Source organism: Sarcophilus harrisii, chromosome 2 (assembly GCF_902635505.1).
Source record: "Sarcophilus harrisii chromosome 2, mSarHar1.11, whole genome shotgun sequence".
NCBI classification, from domain to species: domain Eukaryota; kingdom Metazoa; phylum Chordata; class Mammalia; order Dasyuromorphia; family Dasyuridae; genus Sarcophilus; species Sarcophilus harrisii.
Genome location: NC_045427.1, coordinates 383,007,184 through 383,030,733, shown reverse-complemented (window position 1 = coordinate 383,030,733; position 23,550 = coordinate 383,007,184). Strand labels below are relative to the sequence as shown.

The 23,550-nt window shown below is 39.3% G+C and overlaps 1 protein-coding gene across 5 annotated transcripts in view; it reads left to right on the top strand.

Moving 5' to 3' along the window:
• Positions 1-5,722: 5,722 nt before the first annotated feature.
• The window catches only part of RUFY1 (RUN and FYVE domain containing 1), a 38,072-nt gene continuing 20,244 nt past the window's right edge, over positions 5,723-23,550 (top strand). The window contains exons 1-4 of one of the 5 annotated variants that reach the window (XM_031953532.1): positions 5,723-6,412; positions 19,802-19,975; positions 20,893-21,010; positions 22,537-22,638. In XM_031953532.1, coding sequence (XP_031809392.1) covers positions 6,106-6,412; positions 19,802-19,975; positions 20,893-21,010; positions 22,537-22,638 — 701 coding nt within the window. In that variant the 5' untranslated portion in view covers positions 5,723-6,105. Of the gene's footprint in view, positions 6,413-18,158; positions 18,658-18,828; positions 18,997-19,801; positions 19,976-20,892; positions 21,011-22,536; positions 22,639-23,550 lie in introns of those variants that run through there. The other 4 variants (XM_023505631.2, XM_023505633.2, XM_012551785.3 and 1 more) reach the window with 4 other exon arrangements.

Below are 23,550 nucleotides of genomic sequence, written 5' to 3'. Positions count from 1 at the left end.
TTTCATGTTTATTCCCTCTTCATGACAAATCTGTATAGTAAATTTCTAGAAAGTGGGTTGATAACAATGAGATGATTCAAACCAGTTCCAATTGTTCAGTGATGAAAAGAGCCATCTATACCCAGAGAGAGGACTGGGGGAGCTGAATGTGGATCACAACATAGCATTTTCACTTTTTCTGTTCTTGTTTACTTGTATTTTATTTTCTCTCTCAGGTTTTTTTTTTCCCTTCTTGATCTGATTTTTCTTGTGCAGCAAAATAACTGTATAAATATGTATACATATATTTTAACATATTTAACATGTATTAGACTGCCTGCCATCTAGGAGAGGGGATAGGGGGAAGGAAGAGAAAATTTGTAACAGAAAGTTTTCCAAGGGTCAGTGTTGAAAAATTACCCATGCACATGTTTTATAAATAAAAAGGTTTAATTTAAAAAAAAAAAAAAGAAAGAAAAGAAAAGAAAGTGGGTTGATAATTGGGAAGCATGTCACACTGATATCTGTGGAGTCAGCACAGACTGCTGCCCTATAATCCTGTCCCAAACATTTCAAAATTGAACAAACAAAGCTACTGGGCCCACTTACAGGTTCTTACAATTAGCAAATACCTCAGAGATCATCAGCCTAAGATTATCCTAGGCATAGCATTTTCATTTATAGTCTTGTCCAACTCTTGCCATAATTGCATTATAAAGATGAGGAATCTAGGGTCCTTTGGACCAAAACAAAATCTCAGGTCCCTGACTTTCAATGCTACATACTTCCCATTGTACTACAGTACTAATATGTACTTGCAAACATCAGGTTCTGATATTTGCTTCCAGTTTCCTTATCTATAAAACCAGGCTAATAAAAATTGTGTCATCCACTTCACAGAACTTGTGGGAGGAAAGTGCATTGTAAATTTTAAAGTGTATGCAAGTATGAACTATTTGCTCCTACATGAGGCTCTTTGGTTGCCCGATTCAAGTGCTATCTTCTTGAAACCTACAGAAAAAGAGCTTGAAGCTGTGGATTATCCACAGGTGGCATGTAATATCCAAACTGGCCACCAGATGACTCTCTATTTGTATCACTATCCTGGAGACACTGGGTCCCTTTCCGCTCTGCACTGGGCAGCCCTTTCCTAAAAGACCACGCTGTGAAGCAACTCAGTTCAGATTAACCCTTTGCTAGATGGGACTAAAATTAATACAGGGAATTTGAGTGAATATTGCTCAATATGGCAGAATAGAAAATCTACTTTCTATACCTAACTCATAGTTGGAACTTAGCATTCTAGGATCACATGATTTATTGTAAATAAGATCAATCAATAAATATTTATTAAGGGCTTACTATGTGCCAGGAACTGTGATAAACATTGGGTTTATTAAAAGAGGCCCTTCAAAGGGCTTACATTCTAATGAAAAGAAACCCAGACTAATCTCAGCACATTTGCAGGTCCTGGGAATGAATTGGTGGAATGAATGAGGTGTACCCTAGCCATTGCAGACCCATGGACTAAAACGAGAAGGTAAAGAAGATGTGTTTCCACCAGCTCCCCATCTCTAATCTTTTATTTCCAGTTTCCCTCTGGAACTCAGATGCTGCAGCCTTTGGCTCTGTCTTCTCAGAGCAAGTTCCAGCTCCAAGGAAGAGCATTGTGAAAGAAGCAATGAAAAAAAGAAGAGGAGAAAGAGCAGAAAAGAAGGTGTGCAGAGAATTTGTAAACAGCATATAGAGTTCTTTTTTTTTTATTTATTTAATAGCCTTTTATTTACAGGTTATATGCATGGGTAACTTTATAGCATTAACAATTGCCAAACCTCTTGTTCCAATTTTTCACCTCTTACCCCCCCACCCCCTCCCCTAGATGGCAGGATGACCAGTAGATGTTAAATATATTAAAATATAAATTAGATACACAATAAGTATACATGACCAAAACGTTATTTTGCTGTACAAAAAGAATCAGACTCTGAAATATTGTACAATTAGCTTGTGAAGGAAATCAAAAATGCAGGTGTGCATAAATATAGGGATTGGGAATTCAATGTAATGGTTTTTAGTCATCTCCCAGAGTTCTTTTTCTGGGCATAGCTAGTTCAGTTCATTACTGCTCCATTGGAAATGATTTGGTTGATCTCATTGCTGAGGATGGCCTGGTCCATCAGAACTGGTCATCATATAGTGTTGTTGTTGAAGTATATAATGATCTCCTGGTCCTGCTCATTTCACTCAGCATCAGTTCGTGTAAGTCTCTCCAGGCCTTTCTGAAATCATCCTGCTGCTCATTTCTTACAGAACAATAGTATTCCATAATATTCATATACCACAATTTATTCAGCCATTCTCCAACTGATGGACATCCATTCAGTTTCCAGTTTTTAGCCACTACAAAAAGGGTTAGAGTCGGGAGTCAGGAGGCATTTAGGGTTAGAGTTCTTCTTTTAAACTATCACCTGGTGTTTTTGGCCCCCCAGATCCCACTTAGGACAGCATGAGTTCCACTGTCATCTCTATATTCTAAAGAAAGCAGAGCTAATTTCACTTCCCAAAGAGTTTCATTCCATTGCTTTGCCTCCCTCTATAATGACAAGAACTTACATTTATATAGCACTTACTATGTTCTAGGAACTGTGTTAAGTACTTTTAAATTAAAATTAAATTTTAAATGCACAAATTATTTATTTGATCCTCATAACTCTGGGAAGTAGGTGCTATTATTATCCACATTTTACATAGGAAGAAACTGTTATGCCACAGTCTCCTTGAGCTGTTTTACTTCCGTTTACCTGCATTAGTTTCCCTGAATTATATCTCCATTGCCCTGAGTTAGTATGCAACCCTCACCTTTTTTCCTGTCCATTAGGGCTGTACTACCCACTCTAAACATTCCAAAAGATAAGACTATCTCAGGTACATAATTACTTCTGTTTGTTCAGACATCCTGACTCTGGCCTCCCAGTTAGTAAGAATTTATCATTTTCAACCCCATCCTGCTAGAACCGAATTTATGGTCCATCCCTGAAAATTCCTGCTCTTTGCCTCCTGCCTTTGTTTCTCTTCTTACTAGAGTCCTATTTAAAAAAAACCTGGGAGTCTCACATTCACCGCTGGATATTTTGAGACGAAAATCCTGTCCAGTCAATCAATAAAGCTCTCCAATAAATAAAATATTAAAACTCTCTAATCTCTATCTTGCCTCAGTTCTCTGGCATTACAAAGCTAAGGCAAACAAGTTAGTTTCCTTGTTCAGCATTTATAGGACTGCTTGCCATCTAGGGGAGAGGGTGGAAGGAGAGGGGAAAAACCAGAACAGAAGTGAGTGCAAGGGATAATGTTGTAAAAAATTACCCTGGCATGGGTTCTGTCAATAAAAAAGTTATAATAATAAATTTTTTAAAATTTTAAAAAGTTTACTTGTTCAGGATCAAACCACTAGTAATCTGGATTTGAACACAGATCTTCTTGACTCCAGGACGGTTCTAATGACGACTCCATCTAATTGGATCTCAACAGAGACTTTTTTTTTAATCTGCAGAAGCCACAGAAACAGGAAATAGGCCATAAGAAGTAACTGAAGGAACCTCACACAACACCCTGTCTGAGTCCTGCTTCAAGTATCTGGCAAATTTCCCCATCAGTGCCATTTCCACCGATATCAAAGGTTTCATACCGCAGTATATTATATGAATTAAATCCAGGATTGTAAAACAGTGTTTTTCAAACTCAAAAAGAATCCAAGTGTTCCCATCATATGTGAATGAAGTTTCCATAACAATTTTCCATGAAAAAAAAAAAAATCATCAACGATGTACATTTTTCTCCTGTAAAATATTTAAAATAAAATTATTTATAAAAACTAGTTTTAAAAAGTTTAAAAACTGTAGGTAAAAAGGACTTTGTTTGTTTTTTTTTCTTTTTACTTCCTCATGCCCCTTTTTATTCCAAGTGTATTCTTACTCCCAAGCCCCAGTCTTCCTCCCCATGATACAGATGGGAAAACCTTCCGATTTGCAGTCAGAAGCTCTAGGTTCCACCCTGTGTCTTTGTGACTTTGGGCAACTCACTTAATCTCCCTAGATTTCAGTTATCTGTAAAATGAAGGGATAGGAATAGATGTCTTCTAAAATCACTCCCAGTCCTAGGGCCATGATCCCAGTAAAAGATTTTTTTTTCCTAGTGCCTTAGAAGCCATAGCCAAATTGGCCTGGGGAAAAGAGTCCTGGAAACTGTTTAGAACTCATCCACTTGGAATCCACAAGGTGGCACCCAAACCTCAGAGTTAGTGTGTTGTCAGACAGTTCCTGACTTTGGGGAAAGAATCCTCAGAAGTGAGAAACCGGCTTCTAACCTCATGTGATGAAGAAAGGATCTTAGTTCTGGAGCTGGAAAGGGCTTAAAAGATAATTAGCCCAAGTCCCTCCGATTTCGGAATGTTTTCCTTGGGGGTTTTTGGCACTAATTTTAAGTGGCCCGACATCTTTTATTAGTATATGAGCTAAAGCAAGATCTTCTGCCCGTTCCTTCCGTTTTGGGGGTTGAAGGAGTGTGAAGGGGAAAGCGAGAAACAGCTGGGAAAGTAGTGGCCGGGAGGAAGAATATGTAGAGGAAGGGCCACTTGGTCCACTACAGTCTGTAAATCAATAATGTCTAGGAACAGGAGTTAGACACACACAAAAAAAAAAAAAAAAAAAAAAAAAAAAAAAAAAAAAAAAAAAAAAAAAAAAACACTTTGTCCTTTTTATTTCTTAAATATTGATGTAAGAAATCAAAGTGATCAACACAGAGCACTTGCTTCCAAACATGAACCGTAAAAGGCTTTCTGCAGAGCTAATTCTCGCAGGATCATCGAACTCTTGCGCTTATTTCAGGAATCCTCTACCTGGAAGTAGATTTAGGGAAGGATCCCCCCTCCACCACATCCCTGCTTCTGTTTCACTGACACCCGATTTCCTTCACTGCGGAAGGCGTTCTTTAGCAAAAACAGTCGTCTTCATTTCTCAGAACACCCTCCCTCAATTCTGTGTGTTGCTTGTGGCAAGTTGTGTACGGGTTATCTTCCCAGTGAGCTGTAAGGTTCTTGAGGAGAGCGCCGCTGGTTCCGCCCTTCTGCGCCAGCTCGCTGGGTGACTTCCCTGCGCCAGCTCGGGACCGGAAGCTCGCCCCCTGCCTGACAAGGAAGGCCATTCAGCATACCGGAGAGGCGCGGGTGTGGGGGTGACACGCGCGAGCTTTAGGAAGAGTCACTGGACACCGCGTGGAGGATGGAGAGAGAGACGCGTGTTGGGCAGACCCGCCGGCAGGCTGCTATTGCTAGGGTCCGAGCACGAGGGGTAGAGGCCCGCGAGAAAGGTGTCAGGGAGAGAAGAGGGCACGCGCAAGCTCCGAGCTCCCTCCTCTCCCAGAAGCAGCTAAGTCGGGCGTTCCGATGCCTCCTTAGTGCCTCTCCCGCGCTGGGCCCCGAGAACACGAGGACAAAGAAGGGAGCGACGGCACTCACGACGTCCACATTCGTTCCCGAAGTCATCCCTTCCCTAATCCCCTCCCCCACTGCTGGTTCCTGGAATTTATTTACTTTAAATCAGGACGGCCCTTCAGGTCCGCCCCAGGTGGGACTGAAAGAAGCGCGACGCTCGCGGTCACGTGAGCGCCAAGACTCGGGCAAGCCTGGCGCTTTCTCCCCGGAGAACTCCGCCCTCCCCCACCCGGCCGCCCAAACCCTATCACAGCGAAGCCCGGGGAGATGGGCTCCAAAAGCCACCGTCGCGAGCCGCGAAGCGCGTTCTTGCTTAAATGATCAGTCGTCCCTGCGGCTCACCCCTGCCCTTTTTGGCTGGGAGACCCATTCAAGTTGTTGACCCGCGAGAATCCCTCACCAAGTTCACTCTTGCCCGCCTGGCACCCGGGAACTCCCCAAAGTGCCCCTTCTTTCCCACCAGTCCGAAAACTCCCTAAAACTCCTTCCAGCCCGCGCTGGCTCGCGCCCGCCGCCCGCCCAAAGTGGGAGAAAGGCACAAGGTCCGATGGCACCTGCCCGGGGCGAGCGGGCGGGCGGGCGGCTGGGGCGGCTGCGAGCCCGCTTCCTCCTGACTGGTGTCAGATGACTGTGTAAAGATGGCCGAAGGGGAGGCTGCTCACTCCCCCGCTGTGGATCCGCGGGAAGACTTCGAGATCGTAGACCGGACTGGGATCCCGCCAGCGCACGAAGCGCGCAGTGAGGCCGGGGCTAAGGCGACGGCCGGGGACGAGGCAGGCTGGTCGCGCCCCATTCTCTCCCTGGCCAGGAAGGCGTCCGAGAACTTCTCGGCGAGCTGCGGACACGCGCTGCGCTCGGCAGCCTCTTCCGCGGGGCTCCGGAGCAAACTCCCTGGCGGCGGCGGCGGCGGCGGCGGCGGCGGCGGAGACAGCCCCGCCGGCCCAGGTAAGCGAACGAGCCGGGCGAGCCCGCTGGGAGGCTCTGCGAGCCCGGGGCTGGCCGCCGCCCAAAGCGCGCCCGCCGCGGACGAGGCGCCGCCCGTGCGGGAGAGCCGGGCCAAAGTCCGACCCAAATAAATCACGCACCTCCCCTCCTCCCACCCCCCCACCCCCCCACCCCCCTTCTCTGACCGACTCCTTGGAGCGAGGGATGGGGGGTTACTCTTTGTGTTAGCGAAACCCGGATTGAGACGGGTTTTAAAGAAAATCGCAGCGACAACAATAGCGTGCGGTCACGGCCTCGGAGTCAGAAGTTTAAAAACCCCAGTTTATCTGTTTCTAACTTCTAGCAGTAGGCGGGGCTTTATCACAGCTGAAATAAATCTGTGCGATCGAAACATTAAATATTGATGGAATGGAGTTAAGGAGCTTGCTCCACTTCGTTATCCCTCGCACGCTTGCTTAGGAAAGGTAGGCAGGTGACGTGCAGGTGGAATGGAAGTGAGTTGCTTGAAATCCTAGCGCCGTAAGGTGCAAGCGCCGGATTTGAACCCAGGGTAACCGATTCCGTGGCCATAGCTTCTCTCCTCACCCAGTATTGCCTTTTGAGACGTGACCGCACTTTCACTAGAAGAAACTGAACAGAGACTGGATAATAACCTTTTAGAGAAATGGGGATCTGTCCCTTCTGAGATGTCTTTCAACTCCAAAGCTCTGTTTGCTATGATTGTGGAAAAGAACCAGTTTTAACCTGGTTAGACATAAAGGTCTAAATGGGGACGGCCAATGTGAAAATCTTTCTTTTATTTGATTATCCCTCATGCTTTCAGGTACTCTGAATCACAAAATCTCACTGTTTTTAGAAAGGACATGAGAGTTCATTTAGTCCGAACTCTCTAGATTCCCCTTCAATAGCTCTGCCTAAACCTAATCAATCAGGGAGGGACATAATTACTATTACTTCCTTAGATTGTATCACTAGACACCTATAAAATGTTAAGGAGCATACACTAGTTTGAGATGACTGAATAGTTTTTTTTTTTTTTTCTTGCAATAGTATTTTATTTTTCCAAAACTTGCAAAAATAGCTCTCAACATTCATCTTTGCAAAACCTTGAGTTCCAAATTTTTCTCCTTCTCTTCCCTCTCCTCTCCCCAAGACTGCAAGCAATCTGATATAGGTTTAAACATGTGCAATTATTCTAAACATATTTCCATAGATTGAATAGCTTTTCTTAGGGAAACAGAAGTTCAGGGATTAAAAGGATAAAACCTGGGAATGTGGAGTCTGCAATTAGAAGATTTGGGCAACTCACAGCAGTAGCAGATAGCAAGAAGCTCAAGAAAGAAAGATGAGATACTGAAGACAAGTTTTGCTTTTTTTTCTCTCTCTTTAAAAGCAATTTTGCTATCATACATTATAACCCAGGTGGAATTTATACCAGCAATGTAGGACTTATTCGATATTAGGAAAATTGTCAACATATCAATAGTAAAACCAACAGGAATCTTTATCCTAGTAGATGCAGAAAAAGCTTTTGACAAAATATAACACCCATTCCTTTGAAAACACTAGAAAGTATAGGAATAAATGGAGCTTACCTTAAAATGATAAGTAATTTTTAATTAAAACCATCAGTAAACATTACCTGTAATGGACATAACCAAAAGCCTTCCCAAGTACAATCAGGGTGAAACTAGGATACCCATTATTATCTCTATTATTCAATATTGTACAAAAAATATTAGCTATAGCAACAAGAGAAGAAAAAGAAATTGAAGGAATTAGAGTAGGACATGAGGAAACAAAACTATCACTCTTTGCAGATGATATGATATAAAGAATCTTTGAGAATCAACTAAAAACTTGTGAAAATAATTAACAACTTTAGCAAAGTTGCAAGATACAAAATAAACCCACATAAATCATCAGTATTTCTATATATTCCCAACAAAGTCCACCAACAAGATATAGAAAAAGAAATTCCATTTAAAATAACTGTAAATAATATAAAATACTTGGGGTTCTACCTACCAAGACAAACCCAGGAATTATATGAACACAATTACAAAAACTATTTTGCTCCTGGCCCTCCTTAGACAGGAGAAAGGCCAATTAAATAATCTCTCATGAGGACAGTATTTAGGGGAAAAAAAACAATTTTCCATTGGTATATAGGTCTTTGAAGTTTGTCTAAACTATGATCCATGAGGCCAAGAACCACTGTTACCTAAACTTTGTATTTCCCCTAACAACTGTATGTTAAAGTGAAGGTTTGCAGAAATGGAACTGCTATTCATAAAACTTCTATGCAAATGAAATGTGAACGATATACACCATGTTTATATATGCTTTTCTCCTCCCTTTTTTCTCTCAACCTTTGATTTCTGGACTCTCACTGTAAAAGATTTGCAATTTGCTCCCAAAATTGCAATTTGGGAGCGTAGCCTAGGGCATTGTGAGTTTATAACTTAAACTGAGTCACATAGCTTGTTCTGGGGCAGACTTAAACCCAGATCTTCCTGACTCAAAAAAACTGGCCTTTGCTGTCTGAATTATTTTTCCCTGTCTCCTTTTGTTCTAATGCCTTCTTCATAAAAAATTTTTCTCAACCCTCCACCAGTCAGATAGTAATTTCTTCTTCCAAACTTCCATAGTAATTTGTTTTTACCTATCTCAGTATGTAGTTCACATAGTAAGAATTTATTAACTGTTGAACAAATGGATTACTATGGGAAGTGCTGTCAAAATGGTTAATCTACTGCCAGAAAGTGGGATAAACCTAGTTATATTAAGTAGAAAGATTTGTGATACCAAGGTATCTTATACTAATATTCTTAATAGGGAAAGATTTTATTAAACAGGTTAATGGAGCATTTAATATTTTGAATACTGTGTAAGAAAGAACATGCCACATAAAAGGCTAGAGGTGCAATATGAAACAAATTAGTTCATTTTTTAATATAATTATTGAATTTTTAGAGACAGCTTTCTATAGTACCTAGAAAACTACTGTCAAAGCCAGGAAAACCTCACTTCAAAAATTAATACTTAATAGCATACTAGTAACCCTGGGCAGATTAGTTTTTTTTTTTTAAATCAGCTTGGGAACATAAAATTGTGAACATAATTTGTCACAGTATGTCATAATTATGAATCAGATATACTACTTTCTGCTACTGCTAGCTTTGTGACCTTGAACAAGTCATGTTAGTTTTTAGTTTCCTCATGCATAAAACAAGGCATAATAGTACTTTTACTGACTAGGATTGATGGAACACCTTTTGGGTTGTACTCCTCTCTTGCGATGTTATTTCACAATTATATTTGATTTCCCTTACCTGAATGTGAGATCTTTGAAGACAATGATTGTTTTCAATTCATTTATATTCCTTTAACAAGTTCTCATCAAAGCCCTAAATATAGTCGATGCTCAAGAACTATTTGAACAAATGCCATTTCTTGGAAGAGCTGTAGCTTCCATTAAAAAGTGAAGCTGCAAGATTATCTGGATTATCTTTTCTTTTGTGTGTGTGGCCTATTTATACATCCCAGATGTCTTTGACCATTTCATATTATAAGATTTGAAATTTTAATACTGTTTTTCTTAATTAAGGATGTTTTGTGAAGTCTGTTTTTACCAAATTGGCTTTTATGATAGGGTATTTCTCAAGAAATTTCACTTCTGTGAAAGTTTTATTCAAGAAAGTTTTTTTCAGAAATTGGTTTGTTTTTTAATGCTTGATATGTGGACATATCCTTTGTTTTTCCAGTTTGGCAGGTCTTTGTATTTTGCTTTCTGACTAATAGGTACAGCATATTCAATTAAGTTACCCTGGGTAGGTGAATCCTTTCATTATGCTGAAATGTGTGTGCAAAATAGTTTCAGTGAACCAGATTCTGTGAAAATATCAGTGTACATAGGTTCTTTATGACAAAACATGAAAAAAGTCATGAATTCAATATAGCAGAGCTTTGTGAAAGTCTTGATGTATGCTAGGAACTGTGGGAGAAATATAAAATTCTTGATACAAACACAGATAAACAGTTAAACTACAATATAAAGGAAGAAATAACTAAGTTCTAAAATTAAGTTGGATGATAAATAATGAAAGATATGAGCCTTAAGGGAAAACTTCATGGAAGAGGAGGGATTTGGGTTTATCCTTGAAAATGGATGAAAAGAAATTAGGAGAGTATTTCAAAGGTTCAAAGATCATGAGGAAAGTGAGTATGATGTGGCAGAGAATAAAGAGAAGGGCCTGATCCTGCTGGAGGCAGTGTGAGATAAGGTTGGATAGACAGGATGAAGAAATACTATAATGGGCTTGAATCCAGAACTAATTCAGATTTCCTTTTTTTTTTTTTTTTTTTTTTTTTTTTAAAATTGTGCATTAGAATAAGGAATCTTAATCTGGGGTTCACATTCCCAAAGTGGTCTTAGAACTTGGATGAGCAGGGGGGAATCATACAAAAGAGTTAAAACATTTCTAAGGGTTGATCTTTATTTTTACTGACTTCTAACTGAAATTTAATATTTCCTTTAATTATGAATGCAAGCCACAAATCATAGCAGTATCGGTAGTTCCTGTGTTTTATCTCCATCAGAAGTCACAGGCCTTTTCATATCACATAGGGAGTTATTACAAATATTTTGAAATTTCCACACTCATCATTATTTCAAAAGTACTATAATTATTTGACTCACCACTAACTCATACATAATGGAAGTCTTCCTTGTGTTCAGATATCTTTGCAATGCATCTGGCCAACAGTTGAGGTCCAGTGGCTTTACCAGACTGCCAAATGGATAATGACACAAAAAGTTGAGAACCCTCAGGTTATTCTGACAATGGTTTGAAGGATAGATTAGAGGAGAGAGTAAGTCATTGCCATTAGCTCAAGTAGTAGGTACTGGATATAGAAAAGCTAAAATAAGGGCTAGATAAACATCACTAGAAAATGAGCAGATCAGACTTACTGGTTTCTAAAGTCACTTCCAGCTCTAAATTCTGTAAATCTCTAAATTAATAATTGGTGTCTGGGGATATAAGGGATAAAGGAGAAGCAGCTCTGCTCAAAATGTTAAATTCAAAGAAGCAGTGATAACAGCCAAATTATCACCATCATACTTTCTATAATATGGTAATAAAGACCCTGGGATTTATAGACTCATAGGAAAATGTGAATTTAGAAGTCATCTAAGCTTCTCATTTTTCTTTCTAGACCATAAGTTAGTTGAAATCAGGGATCATGTTTCCATATGGTATGTTTTCCATACCTTTGTGCCTAGTAAAAGACTTGGTATTTGGTAGGAGTTTAATAGGGACACTTAGGTAGTACCATGGAGAGAACACTGGGCCTAGAGTCAGGAATGTGAGTTCAGATCAGACTTCAGATTCTTACTAGCGGTGTCATCTTGGACAAGTCATCTAACACCAATTTGCCTCAGTTTTTCTGTAAAATGGGGTTACCCAGGAAAAGGAATGGCAGACCACCCCAGTATGTTTGCTAGGAAAACCCCATAGATAAAGTTCATGGGATGGATCATGTAAAGTTGGACAACTAAACAACTGATGATTTAATGTGGGTCTTTACCTGAGTTGCAAATGAAGACATATCAGAAATTTAATCAAATCAACAAATATAATTTAAGTGCCTGCTATGGACAAGATACTGCTAGATGATAGGGATGTAAAATAAAATTCAATCTATCTTTCAAGGAGTTTACCTTCTATTAGAAAAAGTAATTAGATTTGAATCAGATTCCCAGTTCCCTATTCAGTGTTCTTTCCATTTCTTTGCCACTAGGTTAGGTACCTTAATTTCTTGAAAGTATCATGTATAAGCATATGTCTTTTTTATACATGAATTATTTTGCATTTTGAATGTTAGAAAATGGTTTAAGGTTTTCCTTTAATGATTCTGAATACTTCAAAAGAGCTAAAATCTTAATGGCCTATTTGGAATGGTCATTGTGGAGTAAATATGGAGAAAGTAGTCCTGGAAAAAATGAAGGATGAATCTCACAATAAAAGTATGGTACAATGGAAAGATTTAGTCAGATGATTGAAACTTACCTCTGTGACTTGTGTGCACAGATTATTTATCCTTTTTCAGCCTCAGTATCTTTATATAGAATGAGGGATTTGGACTAGATAACCTTTTAGGTCTAAATCTGTGATTCTGTGAAAATGGTCTTTATTTCTTAGCAGCCTCTTTAGCCTTAATTTCAAAAACACTCATTTAAAATGCCAGTCTGCCTTTTTAAAGTATGGATGACATTTATGTCAAATATCATTTGCCCAGACTATTCAGACCAAGATATAGCCAGCCAGTTCATTTTGGCATTTATGACACTGCTGAATTCTCTAATACAAAAGGTAAACTACCTAAAATCTACCTTTGGGGGAAAAAAATTATCAAATGGTAGGTATTTGAGTACTTAAAGAGCCACATCATTACCACAATTTATATGTATAAAATAAGTGCTATTACTGAACTATTTCATCTTTTATTATTTCATAATATATTTCTTGACCAGTAATAGCTTTAGATTGAGAAAAGCTATTGGATTAAAACTTTGCCCATTTCATCATTTGGACAACATTAAAGGTTTTAAGGAGGAATTTTAAGAAAGTGGCAAAATTCTTTCATCTTCCACATATGTAGTGACTTTCCACCTGACTACTTTAACATAGTCATTTCTTAGCAACTGTATAAAAATAACCAGATTCCTTTCTTAGGTTTTGTGAAGTGGATTTTCCTTATACATACAGTATTACATCTTACACAACAATCTATTTTAAAGCAAGGCCTCGATCACTTAGATTTTAATGTATATAAATGCTGTTAATTCCATTGCTTGATCTCTTCATAGTATCGTTTTAATATTTCTTAGTAATTATCAGCTTTGCTTAGTAGCAATTTTATATTTTAAAAATCTACTAATATTGAGAATTTCCTCTAAGAATATAATGCCAAATCACTGGATAATATCTGTGAAATAATGTGTTGATAGCAATCCTGAGACTTGTTGAAGACCTTAACTTAAAAAGGCCAAGGTCTCCCACTGCATCCAGGGGCATCTCCAGCCATCTTGATCTATAGATTAAGATCTATAGATCTTGCTACTGGACCCAGATAACTCTGGAGGGGAAAGTGAGGCAGGTGACCTTGCACAGCCCTCCCTCACTTAAATCCAATTCACTTTCGTGTCATGTTACCACCTCCCTGATGTCATGTTCCTCTTCCAGAAAGCAAGACAAACAGCAACAACAACTTATTAATCCAATTCTGCTCCCTAAGATTTGTCAGTGTTGCTTTAGCAAAAAGTTTGTCATCATTCATCCTGAAATGTGGGCCATAATTTCTGTTTTCCCTGGTTTAATTTCTTCCTCAAAGCACTCTCCCTAAAGGGAAATTATTCACCTGTATAATTGAAGACGTTTCCATTGGGAATTGTTAGTGCTTTGAAAAGCAAAAAAGATAATTCTAACCCCAATTCTACGGAAACTGTCTATCATTTTGTCTTAAATTGTCCACTCTTGAAATGGATCATCTAGAGTTCTTATTTAATATTTTTTCCTATGAAATAAATCCAAATAGCCTTCAATTTCCTATTTATGATTTGCTTCCATTTTTCCTCTGTAAAGTTTTCTTTTTTTCCTTTACAAAAAATTTTTTTTTAATATGGTAACGTTTAGCAGACTTCTAAAACAAATTTTCCTTTTCAAAATTCAGAGTTCATCTTTCCTCATGGAATTGAAATAGAATAAGTGGTGTCACCCCTGTTTTACATCTGGGGAAACAAGGATCATTCAAGTAAATATGATAACATGGCAATAACCAAGATTCTGATTTTTCACAAAGCTAAATTATACTGAATTCAGTCTAACAAACATTAAATAAAAGCCTGTTATATGCAAGGCAGTGCTCTAGGAACTAGAGATCCAAAGACAAAACAAAAAATAATCCCTATTTTGCAGGAACTTAGATTCTTTTTTTTTTTTTTTTAATAGCCTTTTATTTACAAGATATATGCATGGGTAACTTTACAGCATTAACAATTGCCAAACCTCTTGTTCCAATTTTTCACCTCTTACCCCTCACCCCCTCCCCTAGATGGCAGGATGACCAGTAGATGTTAAATATATTAAAATATAAATTAGATACATAATAAGTATACATGACCAAAACGTTATTTTGCTGTACAAAAAGAATCAGACTCTGAAATATTGTACAATTAGCTTGTGAAGGAAATCAAAAATGCAGGTGGGCATAAATATAGGGATTGGGAATTCAATGTAATGGTTTTTAGTCATCTCCCAGAGTTCTTTCTCTGGGCGTAGCTGGTTCAGTTCATTACTGCTCCATTAGAAATGATTTGGTTGATCTCGTTGCTGAGGATGGCCTGGTCCATCAGAACTGGTCGTCCTCTAGTATTGTTGTTGAAGTATATAATGATCTCCTGGTCCTGCTCATTTCACTCAGCATCAGTTCGTGTAAGTCTCTCCAGGCCTTTCTGAAATCATCCTGTTGGTCATTTCTTACAGAACAGTAATATTCCATAATATTCATATACCACAATTTATTCAGCCATTCTCCAACTGATGGACATCCATTCAGTTTCCAGTTTCTAGCCACTACAAAAAGGGCTGCCACAAACATTCAGGAACTTAGATTCTACTGAGGGGATAAATTATGTAAGCAGTTATATAAACAGTACATAAATAATATTTGAGGAGAGGATAGTTAACTAAAGTGATTGGAAGATTTCTAATAGGAAGTAGTTCATGAACAAAGTCTTGAAGGAAGAAACTAAAGATTCCTAAAGACAGAAGCAGAGTAAGAGTATATTCTCAACATGAGGCCACCTGTACAAAGGCAGGACATAGGCAGCGAAGTTCTGGGGAGCTTTAAATGTGAGACTGACACATTTATATTTTATCTTAGAGGCAACAGAGAGCCACTGACAATTTTTGAGCAAGGAATTTGCTAAGATTTGTGCTCTAGGAAGATTATTTTTACTAGAATGTGGAGAATGGACTGAATGGGAGAGATAGGAAGTTTTTTAGGAAGCTTGCAATAGTCCAGGCAAGAGTGTGGGGGATGTGAATTAGGATAGAAGTCACACGAATAGAAACACATGGTGACAGGTGTTGTGGAAGTAGAAGGAACAAAATTCAGTAACTTATTGGATGGGAATAAAGGAGGAAGAGAGCAATGTAAAGATCGTTCACTTGAGTGACTGGGACTTATAGTATTCTCAACATTAATATAAAAATAAATGTAGATCTGAAGGGCAAGTTCAGTTTTGAATTTAGATGTCTCTAGGACATTCTGTTGTTGATGCCCAGCAGGCATCTGAAGATGCAAGATTGAAACAGAAAGATCTGAACAAAGTTGTCACTGAAGTTTAGAAAATTACACTGAAAGAAATGATAAACACAAAGGAGTCAAAGATTGATACAGATAAAAGTAATAAGAACAGTACAATTTGCTCCTTGGCCACAATCATGTAAAAAAGAAACACTAAAAAACTTCAAAACTCCTTTTTGATGCAGTGACCAATTTTGACATCTGACTGTAGAATGCTTTCTTCTCAGAAGAGGTGGGTTAAACATAGGGAAAGAGGCATACACTGTCAGACCTAGCCAACAATTTGCTTAGCTGTATGTACTAAGTTACCAAAAAAGGTGGGAGTTGGAGCTGATAAACACTGTCAGAGACTACATATAAATAGGTCAAGAATGATGAAGCCTCAGATAAGGCTGTCCAAAGTAGCAACTCAGAAATCACTGGTAACCTTGGAGAGACACTTTCAGTTGAATGATGAGGTTAGAAGCCAAATTACAAAGGGTTGGGAACTGTGTAGGAGGGAAAGAAGTGGAGGCAATGAGTTTCCTATGGCATTTTATTGGAGCTTAGTTATGAAAGACCAAAATACAGAACAGTATCTTAAGGGGATAGTAATGTCAAGTGAAGATTTGTAAAGGATCAGAAGGAAGAGACCTATGGATTTTCGTTAACAGAGAGGAAAAAGTGGATAGTAAGAAATTGAAGAATAGAGAGTGATTAAGGGGTCAAAACCCAGCCCTCCTCCCAACTCCACCATCCCTCATTTACCCAAGTTTTCCTCACTTTTCCTGCCCCTATTCCCACTCCATAGCCAATCAGATGTTCAGTGTCATCTGAAGTAGTTTTCACATCTCTATTTTCTTTCACACACCTAGCACTCTAATTCAGGTCTTCAACACTTCTTATATGGATCATTGCATTAGCCTCCTAATTGGTCTTCCTGTCTCAACTCCATTTTCTGCACAGCTTCCAAAATTTATTCATAAATAAAAGTCCAATCATGTGACTTCCCTGCTTTGGAAACTTCAGTATCATCTCTATAGTAAATAATAATTAATAAAACAGATGCGATCTGGTCTGCTTTCCACAATTAGGCTCCAACCCTTCGTTTTAGAATTTCACATTACTCCTTATAATAAGAGAATGTTGCATAGTAGATAGAGAGCCAGCCTGAAAACCCTAAATCGTTAACTTGAGTGACTGGGACTTATAGTATTCTCAACATTAATATAAAAATAAAGGTAGATCTGAAGGGCAAGTTCAGTTTTGAATTTAGATGTCTCAGAGACAAGTTCTGCTTCTGACACAGGCTGACTCTATGACTGGGCAAACCTCATGCTCTTGGCAACTCTCAAGACAAAACATTGCTGAGGAGCTGTGCTGCATTAATAGTTTCCTCACCTGGCAGTTCCCCATCATTGAAATCACAGGGTTAGTCCATATGGCCCTCTTGTTTTGCATTCCAATTAAATTAAATTGCCCTACTTACTGTACCTCATACAATATATTCCATCCCCCCCATAAGAGATACTGACTGTTCAGCAATAGGGACACAATCCCATTTCTTTCAGCAGTCCTTTAATACCAGGTTAAGTAGAAGCAGCTTCAGAATTCACTTTCACAAAAATCTAGTCTCTTCATTATGCTGGAATAACCTTAAAATAAAAAAAGTGGAAGAGACCTAAAGGAACATGTAATTGTACTCTTTATTTTAAGGATAAAGAAACTGAGACTGAAAGTCAAGTGACTTGCTGCTACTTGAGATTCCAGCCCAAATGCTCCTCTCAATTTTCTGTCTTCATCAGTCCTTGAACTATAAAGCAGTTGCCACATAGTAGGTGCCATACTTGGTCCTTTCCTGTTTAAAACAATCTCTTACCAGATCAAAATGATGGGATAGTATAATTAAAACAAACCCATAGAACTGTTCTATGGGGAACATTGGACCTCCCACGGCCTTTCTGTTAAAGGCATCGAAGTTACCGGGCCTTGCTAAGTATTCAGTAATGCGCCTTTCTTTCATTCCAAAAACAAGTGTGTTAAATGAATAACTTAGGCGAGGATTTGAGGAACAGGGGGTTGATGAGGAAAGGCAAAGCCGGCCAAGCAAGCTCTGGGCTTGGCGCTGACTCCCAGATGGGCCTCATTCATGGAACTGGAAAGGACCCGTGTAGCCCAAACTCTCCATTCAACAGAGGAGGAAACTGAGGTCCAGGGATGGTAAATAGGCCAGAGTCAAGCTGGGACAAGTCTTACTTGAACCCAGGAGCTCAGTGTTCAGCGGGAGGGATATACAGCGGTGCCTCCTCCTCACGGCTCTCCCCCCTCCCGTCCCCCGCCCGTCTTTTAGGAGAGGAGTAAAGGAAATTTCTATTTCAATTAACAGTTACTGAGGGTCTGCTGTGGGTCGGCGGGGCCTGGCCTCAGACGGTAAAGGGGACGGGGAGGAGGTTTGTAGCGCCCCAGGGGGAAAGAGCTCTGCTAGACAGGATTCCGAAGGAAGGGCGGACTGCCACGGTCAGAAGCCCCGTCCCGGCCTGGGGCGACGCCCGGGGGCCCGGTCACTAAGCCCTGACGTTATTTCCCAGCCCAAGCTCCCCTCCCAGTGACACCAAAATCAGATTTAAGGGTAGCTGAGCCAGCACCCGCGTCACCAGCTAACAGAAGGAGGGACCGGAATCTTTCCTCTAGCCCCGTGACCGCAGAACACCATGGCCGCCCCGCCCCTTCCTGAAACGCCGGGGCCCATTTAGCGCGGGAAGGCACCATGTCAGGACTGAAACCGAAGAAGAACGTAAAATGGCGTCTCCCCGACTTTGTCTCGCGAGATTCGGGGACTTGCACCGTGATTCTCTCGTTTGCATCCTTCCCTCTCGCCCCAAGAATTGGAGGTGGGATGATGTCCCTTCCCCGCCCTGGGATTGGGGCGGGGAGGACTGTGTACTTCGCGAAGTTTTGTGTTTTCATTGGTCAAGAGAGCAAGGTGGCGGGGCAAGACATCCAATCCTAAGAAGCCCCTGGAGAGCGTGAGGCTGTCTCCTAGGCAACATCCTTGGGTAGCCCGGGAGAAGGCCCCGGGCGTAACTGACTATCCTCTTCCCGGCCTTTGGGGTCCAGTGGTGATGCAGCAGCCCGAGTCCTGTCCCCCTGGGCCTTTGCAGCACGCCTGGCGGGTGGGAAGCCCGGGGAGTGGAGTGGGCGCGGACTGCAGACGAGCGGGGCCTCTCGGGGTAGAGAATTTAAGGGCCTGGCTGGGGGCGGCCGACTCCTCCGGGCTGCGAGTACGCTGGCCTGCAGGCCGCGCGCCCGAGCCGGGCCTAGGGCCCATTATCCCCCGCCCCGTCCCCGGGCCTGGGCCCGCCTTTGTAAAAGGAAGGGTTGGATTCCCTGATCTCCCACGCCTCCTGGCTAAGCTTACAGTCCTAAAATGGGGATGTGAGTCTGGTTCCCCGAGGGCATGGCGAGGAAAATGCTAGTTTAAGAAAAGAAAAAAGCGCTCTGCGAGTTGATCTTGTTATTGTTACTAGTATTGTTTGTCCGACGGCTTCCTTCCATGGGCTGACTTGGGGGAAGGAAGCGTCTCCAGCTTGTGCCTCTGGAGTCTATGAGCAAGCTTGGAAGTTGGCTTAGTAGTGATAATGACCGCACCCTGGGGTCAGCCCAGCTGAGTACAAGAAGTCCTTTATTCTGACCTTTGATTTTTAGGGGATGAATTCTTTGGTAAACTGAGAAGCATTGGGTAAATGTGGAATGGGGGTAGGGAGAGATGGAAAGGTCTCATGGGAGATAAAACTGGAAAAGTAGCATTAGATCAGCTTGTTATCAGCTTCTCAGCAAAAATGCTGTCGGTTCTGTCCTTGATATGCATAGTAAGTACGTTAGAATTCCAAAGTGCATAATGCAGACAAACTCCTGCTGTCTCTGGAACTAAATTTTGTTTACCATGTCTCCATAGGTAGGCCCCATCAAATGGCAAATGAGCTCATTTTTTTAACTAGTCACATTAAGCAAGGCATGGCTTCTTTTCACCAACAGCTGCTAAATGCCAAATGATGGAAGAACGCTCCAACTTGATGAATATGATGAAGCTGAGTATTAAAGTCTTGATCCAGTCAGCCCTGAGCCTAGGTAGAAGCTTGGATGCAGACTACGCCCCTTTGCAACAGTTCTTTGTGGTGATGGAGCATTGTCTCAAACATGGCCTGAAAGGTGAGCATCCTTGTATTGTAGAATATAAGAATTTGGGCTGAAGTGTTTAGAAGGATGATTTGAAGAAGTGAATTATGTTGATAGTAAGAATTAAAAAGAAGGGTTTTCTTTTAAAATAGTTTATCTGTAATACCTACCTTCAAATGAACATTCAGTATATATATTTCTATGTAGAAGTAATTAGCCCAGGAATCTGTCAGTAGATAGATAGATATAGATGAGTAATTAACCTAGAAATTTCTTAACTGTTTGTTTATGGGTTTTATTTTTCTACTTACAACATATTTCTCCTTATCCATTCAAACCAACCCCCAAAATTATATCAGCTATAGAAAGAACATTAAGTATCACAAAGATCTGGCTTCTATTCCTGGCTCTTCCATTGATTCATAGTATGATTTGAAGTGCCTTGTGTCTCCTCTGGATCTGTTTTCTTATTTGCAAAGTAAGGAGGCTAAACTAGGTGATTTTTTTTCTTTTTTTTTAAGACTGAGTCTCCCTTTATCAGCCAGGTTGGAGAGGTAACTGGTCATGGCTCTGAACCTATTACTACTTTGATCTACTCTTATTTCCAACCTGAGCTAGTTCACTCCTCAGGTAATTTGATACCCTATTCTTATCCTGGGAATTTCACTATATTGGGAACCAGCCTTAGTAGATACCTGATAGTTTGTCTTAGTCTACTTCATTTCAGAATTCCAGAGCCATTGATCCATCAGCCTCAACCTTTATGAATCAATTGTGCATCAGCATACCAAACGTCTAGATGATCTCTTAAGGTTTCTCAGAACTCAGAAGAGTCAACGATTTACAAAGTAGTAATGATAAAGTACCATTTGTGGTTGTAGTTTTGTGGATTAAGGAAGTTTTGAAGCTTTACACTATTAACAAAATTTTGTATTTTCCATTCCTTGTAGTTAAGAAGAGTTTTATTGGCCAAAATAAGTCTTTCTTTGGTCCCCTGGAGCTGGTGGAGAAACTTTGTCCAGAAGCATCAGATATAGCTACTAGTGTTAAAAATCTGCCCGAATTAAAGTAAGTGAGAAGTAATTATATAAATTCTGATATAATTTCAGTTCTCTAAGAAATTGAACTCTTTCTGCAATTCTTCCTAATGCATATAAACATTATTCAGCTAAACATAATACATTTAATAGCTCAACCTTTATATTTAGACTGCAAAACAATTGAGACATTTAAGACACTTTTTACCTTATGATCAAGACCTTTAACCTCTGGGTCTCTGTTTCCTCATTTGTGTCAAATGAGAAAGTTAGCCTAGCTAATTTCCAAAGGCTCTTCTATTTCTTACCGGGATAGGTATTCTCACTGCACTCTCACATTATTTCACCTTCCTCTGAAATCTCAGAAAAAGATGTTTCAGATGTATTCGTTCCATTTTATAAATTAGTAGATTACTAATGGCTGGTTGAAATATGATGTAGGAAACAGAACACTGGTTCTGGAGTCAGAGGACCTGGGGTCTTCTTCATCTGAAGTTTACTATTCTGGCTTCAGGTTCCTTCTCTGCAAAGTGAAGGAGCTGAATTACATATCTAAAGGTCTCTCAGTTCTTGAGCTATGACCCAAGAATGAGGACCTAGTTTTAGGTTCTAAAATATGTAGAGTATAAGTCTTGACCAAGTTTGGCTTCACATGCTAATACTAATTTTACTGTCTGCTGTAACTCAGATATGTTATCATTGTGCATTTCCACAATCAAATGGAAAACAAGTCATTGAAATTTGGTATAATTCTGTAAATACAAGGTGCCTGAGAAATCAGGTTGGCTAAATTCCAATTATTTTTGAAGAACATATCTGTCACTTTATTATACATGTTTTCTTAAGAAACAGAAATATTGCAGAAATTTGTTTATTTTTTGGGTTTGCAGAAGGGATGATTAAAGGAGGTAGCAATTTTATTTCTTTTAAAATTTCTTTTAAAATTTTGACAGAAGTTCTAGAAGCTATATACCATATACACTTGCTTATAGTATTTTAATCAAATTATTTTGCTGTCAGTCTGGCATCATACTAGAACTTGTCAGGCAGATTTTATGCCCAAGTATGCTCTGCCTCCATCTTAAAAATGGATTGAGCTTTCTCTCCTTTTCCTTGGTTTTGTATTATTGCTGTAGTTGTCAGTGTTATTAACTAAATTGGCTTGAATATTAATTCCAGTTTTATTTTAAAAAATTAATCATTCAGAATAAGCTATTTAAATCTGCTCTAGAAGGATTTTATATCTATTTTTCTCCCATGTTGTTTCATGATTTCTATTTTTAAATAGCTATTTACAACCCATTTTTTCCCTCAAGTCATAAAACTGTTGCTCCATAATTAAATCCAAGGCATCTACTTATTTTTATTTTATAATAATATTTGTATTCTTTTATTTAAATCAAGCATAATTTTTTCAGGTTCCTGGAGAAAATTGTATATATATTGGAACTTTATTTTTAAAAATCTGTGTTTCTTAAAAATGAATAAAACTTATATTGGGGTCTTTTTCACATTTTGTTTTTTGCTGGTTTTTTGATCCATTTGTTTTGATTTTAGGACAGCAGTAGGAAGAGGAAGGGCTTGGCTTTACCTTGCACTCATGCAAAAGAAATTGGCAGATTATCTGAAAGTGCTTATAGATAATAAGCATCTCTTAAGGTATCCTATAATCTTTTTGAATTTCTAATAGTTATCTAACATTAGATTAAAAATATTCATATACATGATGTTTATTTTAGGCAAGAATCTATGACATATGGTTTCTTTTCAGATTAGCATTATTAATATTAAAAATTCTCTTTGACCATAATTATAGTAGCAATATTTATAGCATAATCTAGGAATCAGAACAGTGTTGTGGAAATAGCTTCTTAAGTTAAAAGTTCTGGATTCTAGTTTTGGCTTTCACACTTAACCAGTATGTCACACTGGGAAAACCATCTAACTCCTTTGAACGTCAACATCCCTCTCTTCAAAATGGGAATAATACTTCATTCCATCAGCCTTAAGTGCCTGTTATGAAAAAAAGGTATTGAAATCCCTCAAGATGTTATAGAGATATGAGCTATTATTGTTGTCTAAAGAATAGCATTTATTATACAGCCATAGGGGTTTTTTTTTAATTCTTTCATTTATTGAGTACTGGTAACATCCTGAAAATGTGTTATTGGTATTAATAATAACTATTTGACATTAAAAATTATTTTTTTAGAGTTTAGAGAAAGTAACATAGACTTTGTGATTATTTTTCATTGAGATGGAAAAAACTTTTCTTATAAGAGGATTTCACTACTTTGGCCAATCAACAGAAGAATGTCAACATATAAATGTCAGAGAATTTGATAAAAAATCCATATTTATAGGGTCAGTGATACCTGCTATGTTAAATTTAACATTTTACACGGGGGGGGGCCCAGTGCATCTTTGACATTTGTGTTTATGTAAATAGTACCCGTGTATCTGTTTTTTGCTTCTTCTGATTGCCTATGGTTAATGGTGGGAGAATTTTTTCCCATATAATTCCCTTTTCCAATTGGTACAGAGGGTGGGATGGACCTTTTTCCAAGGCAG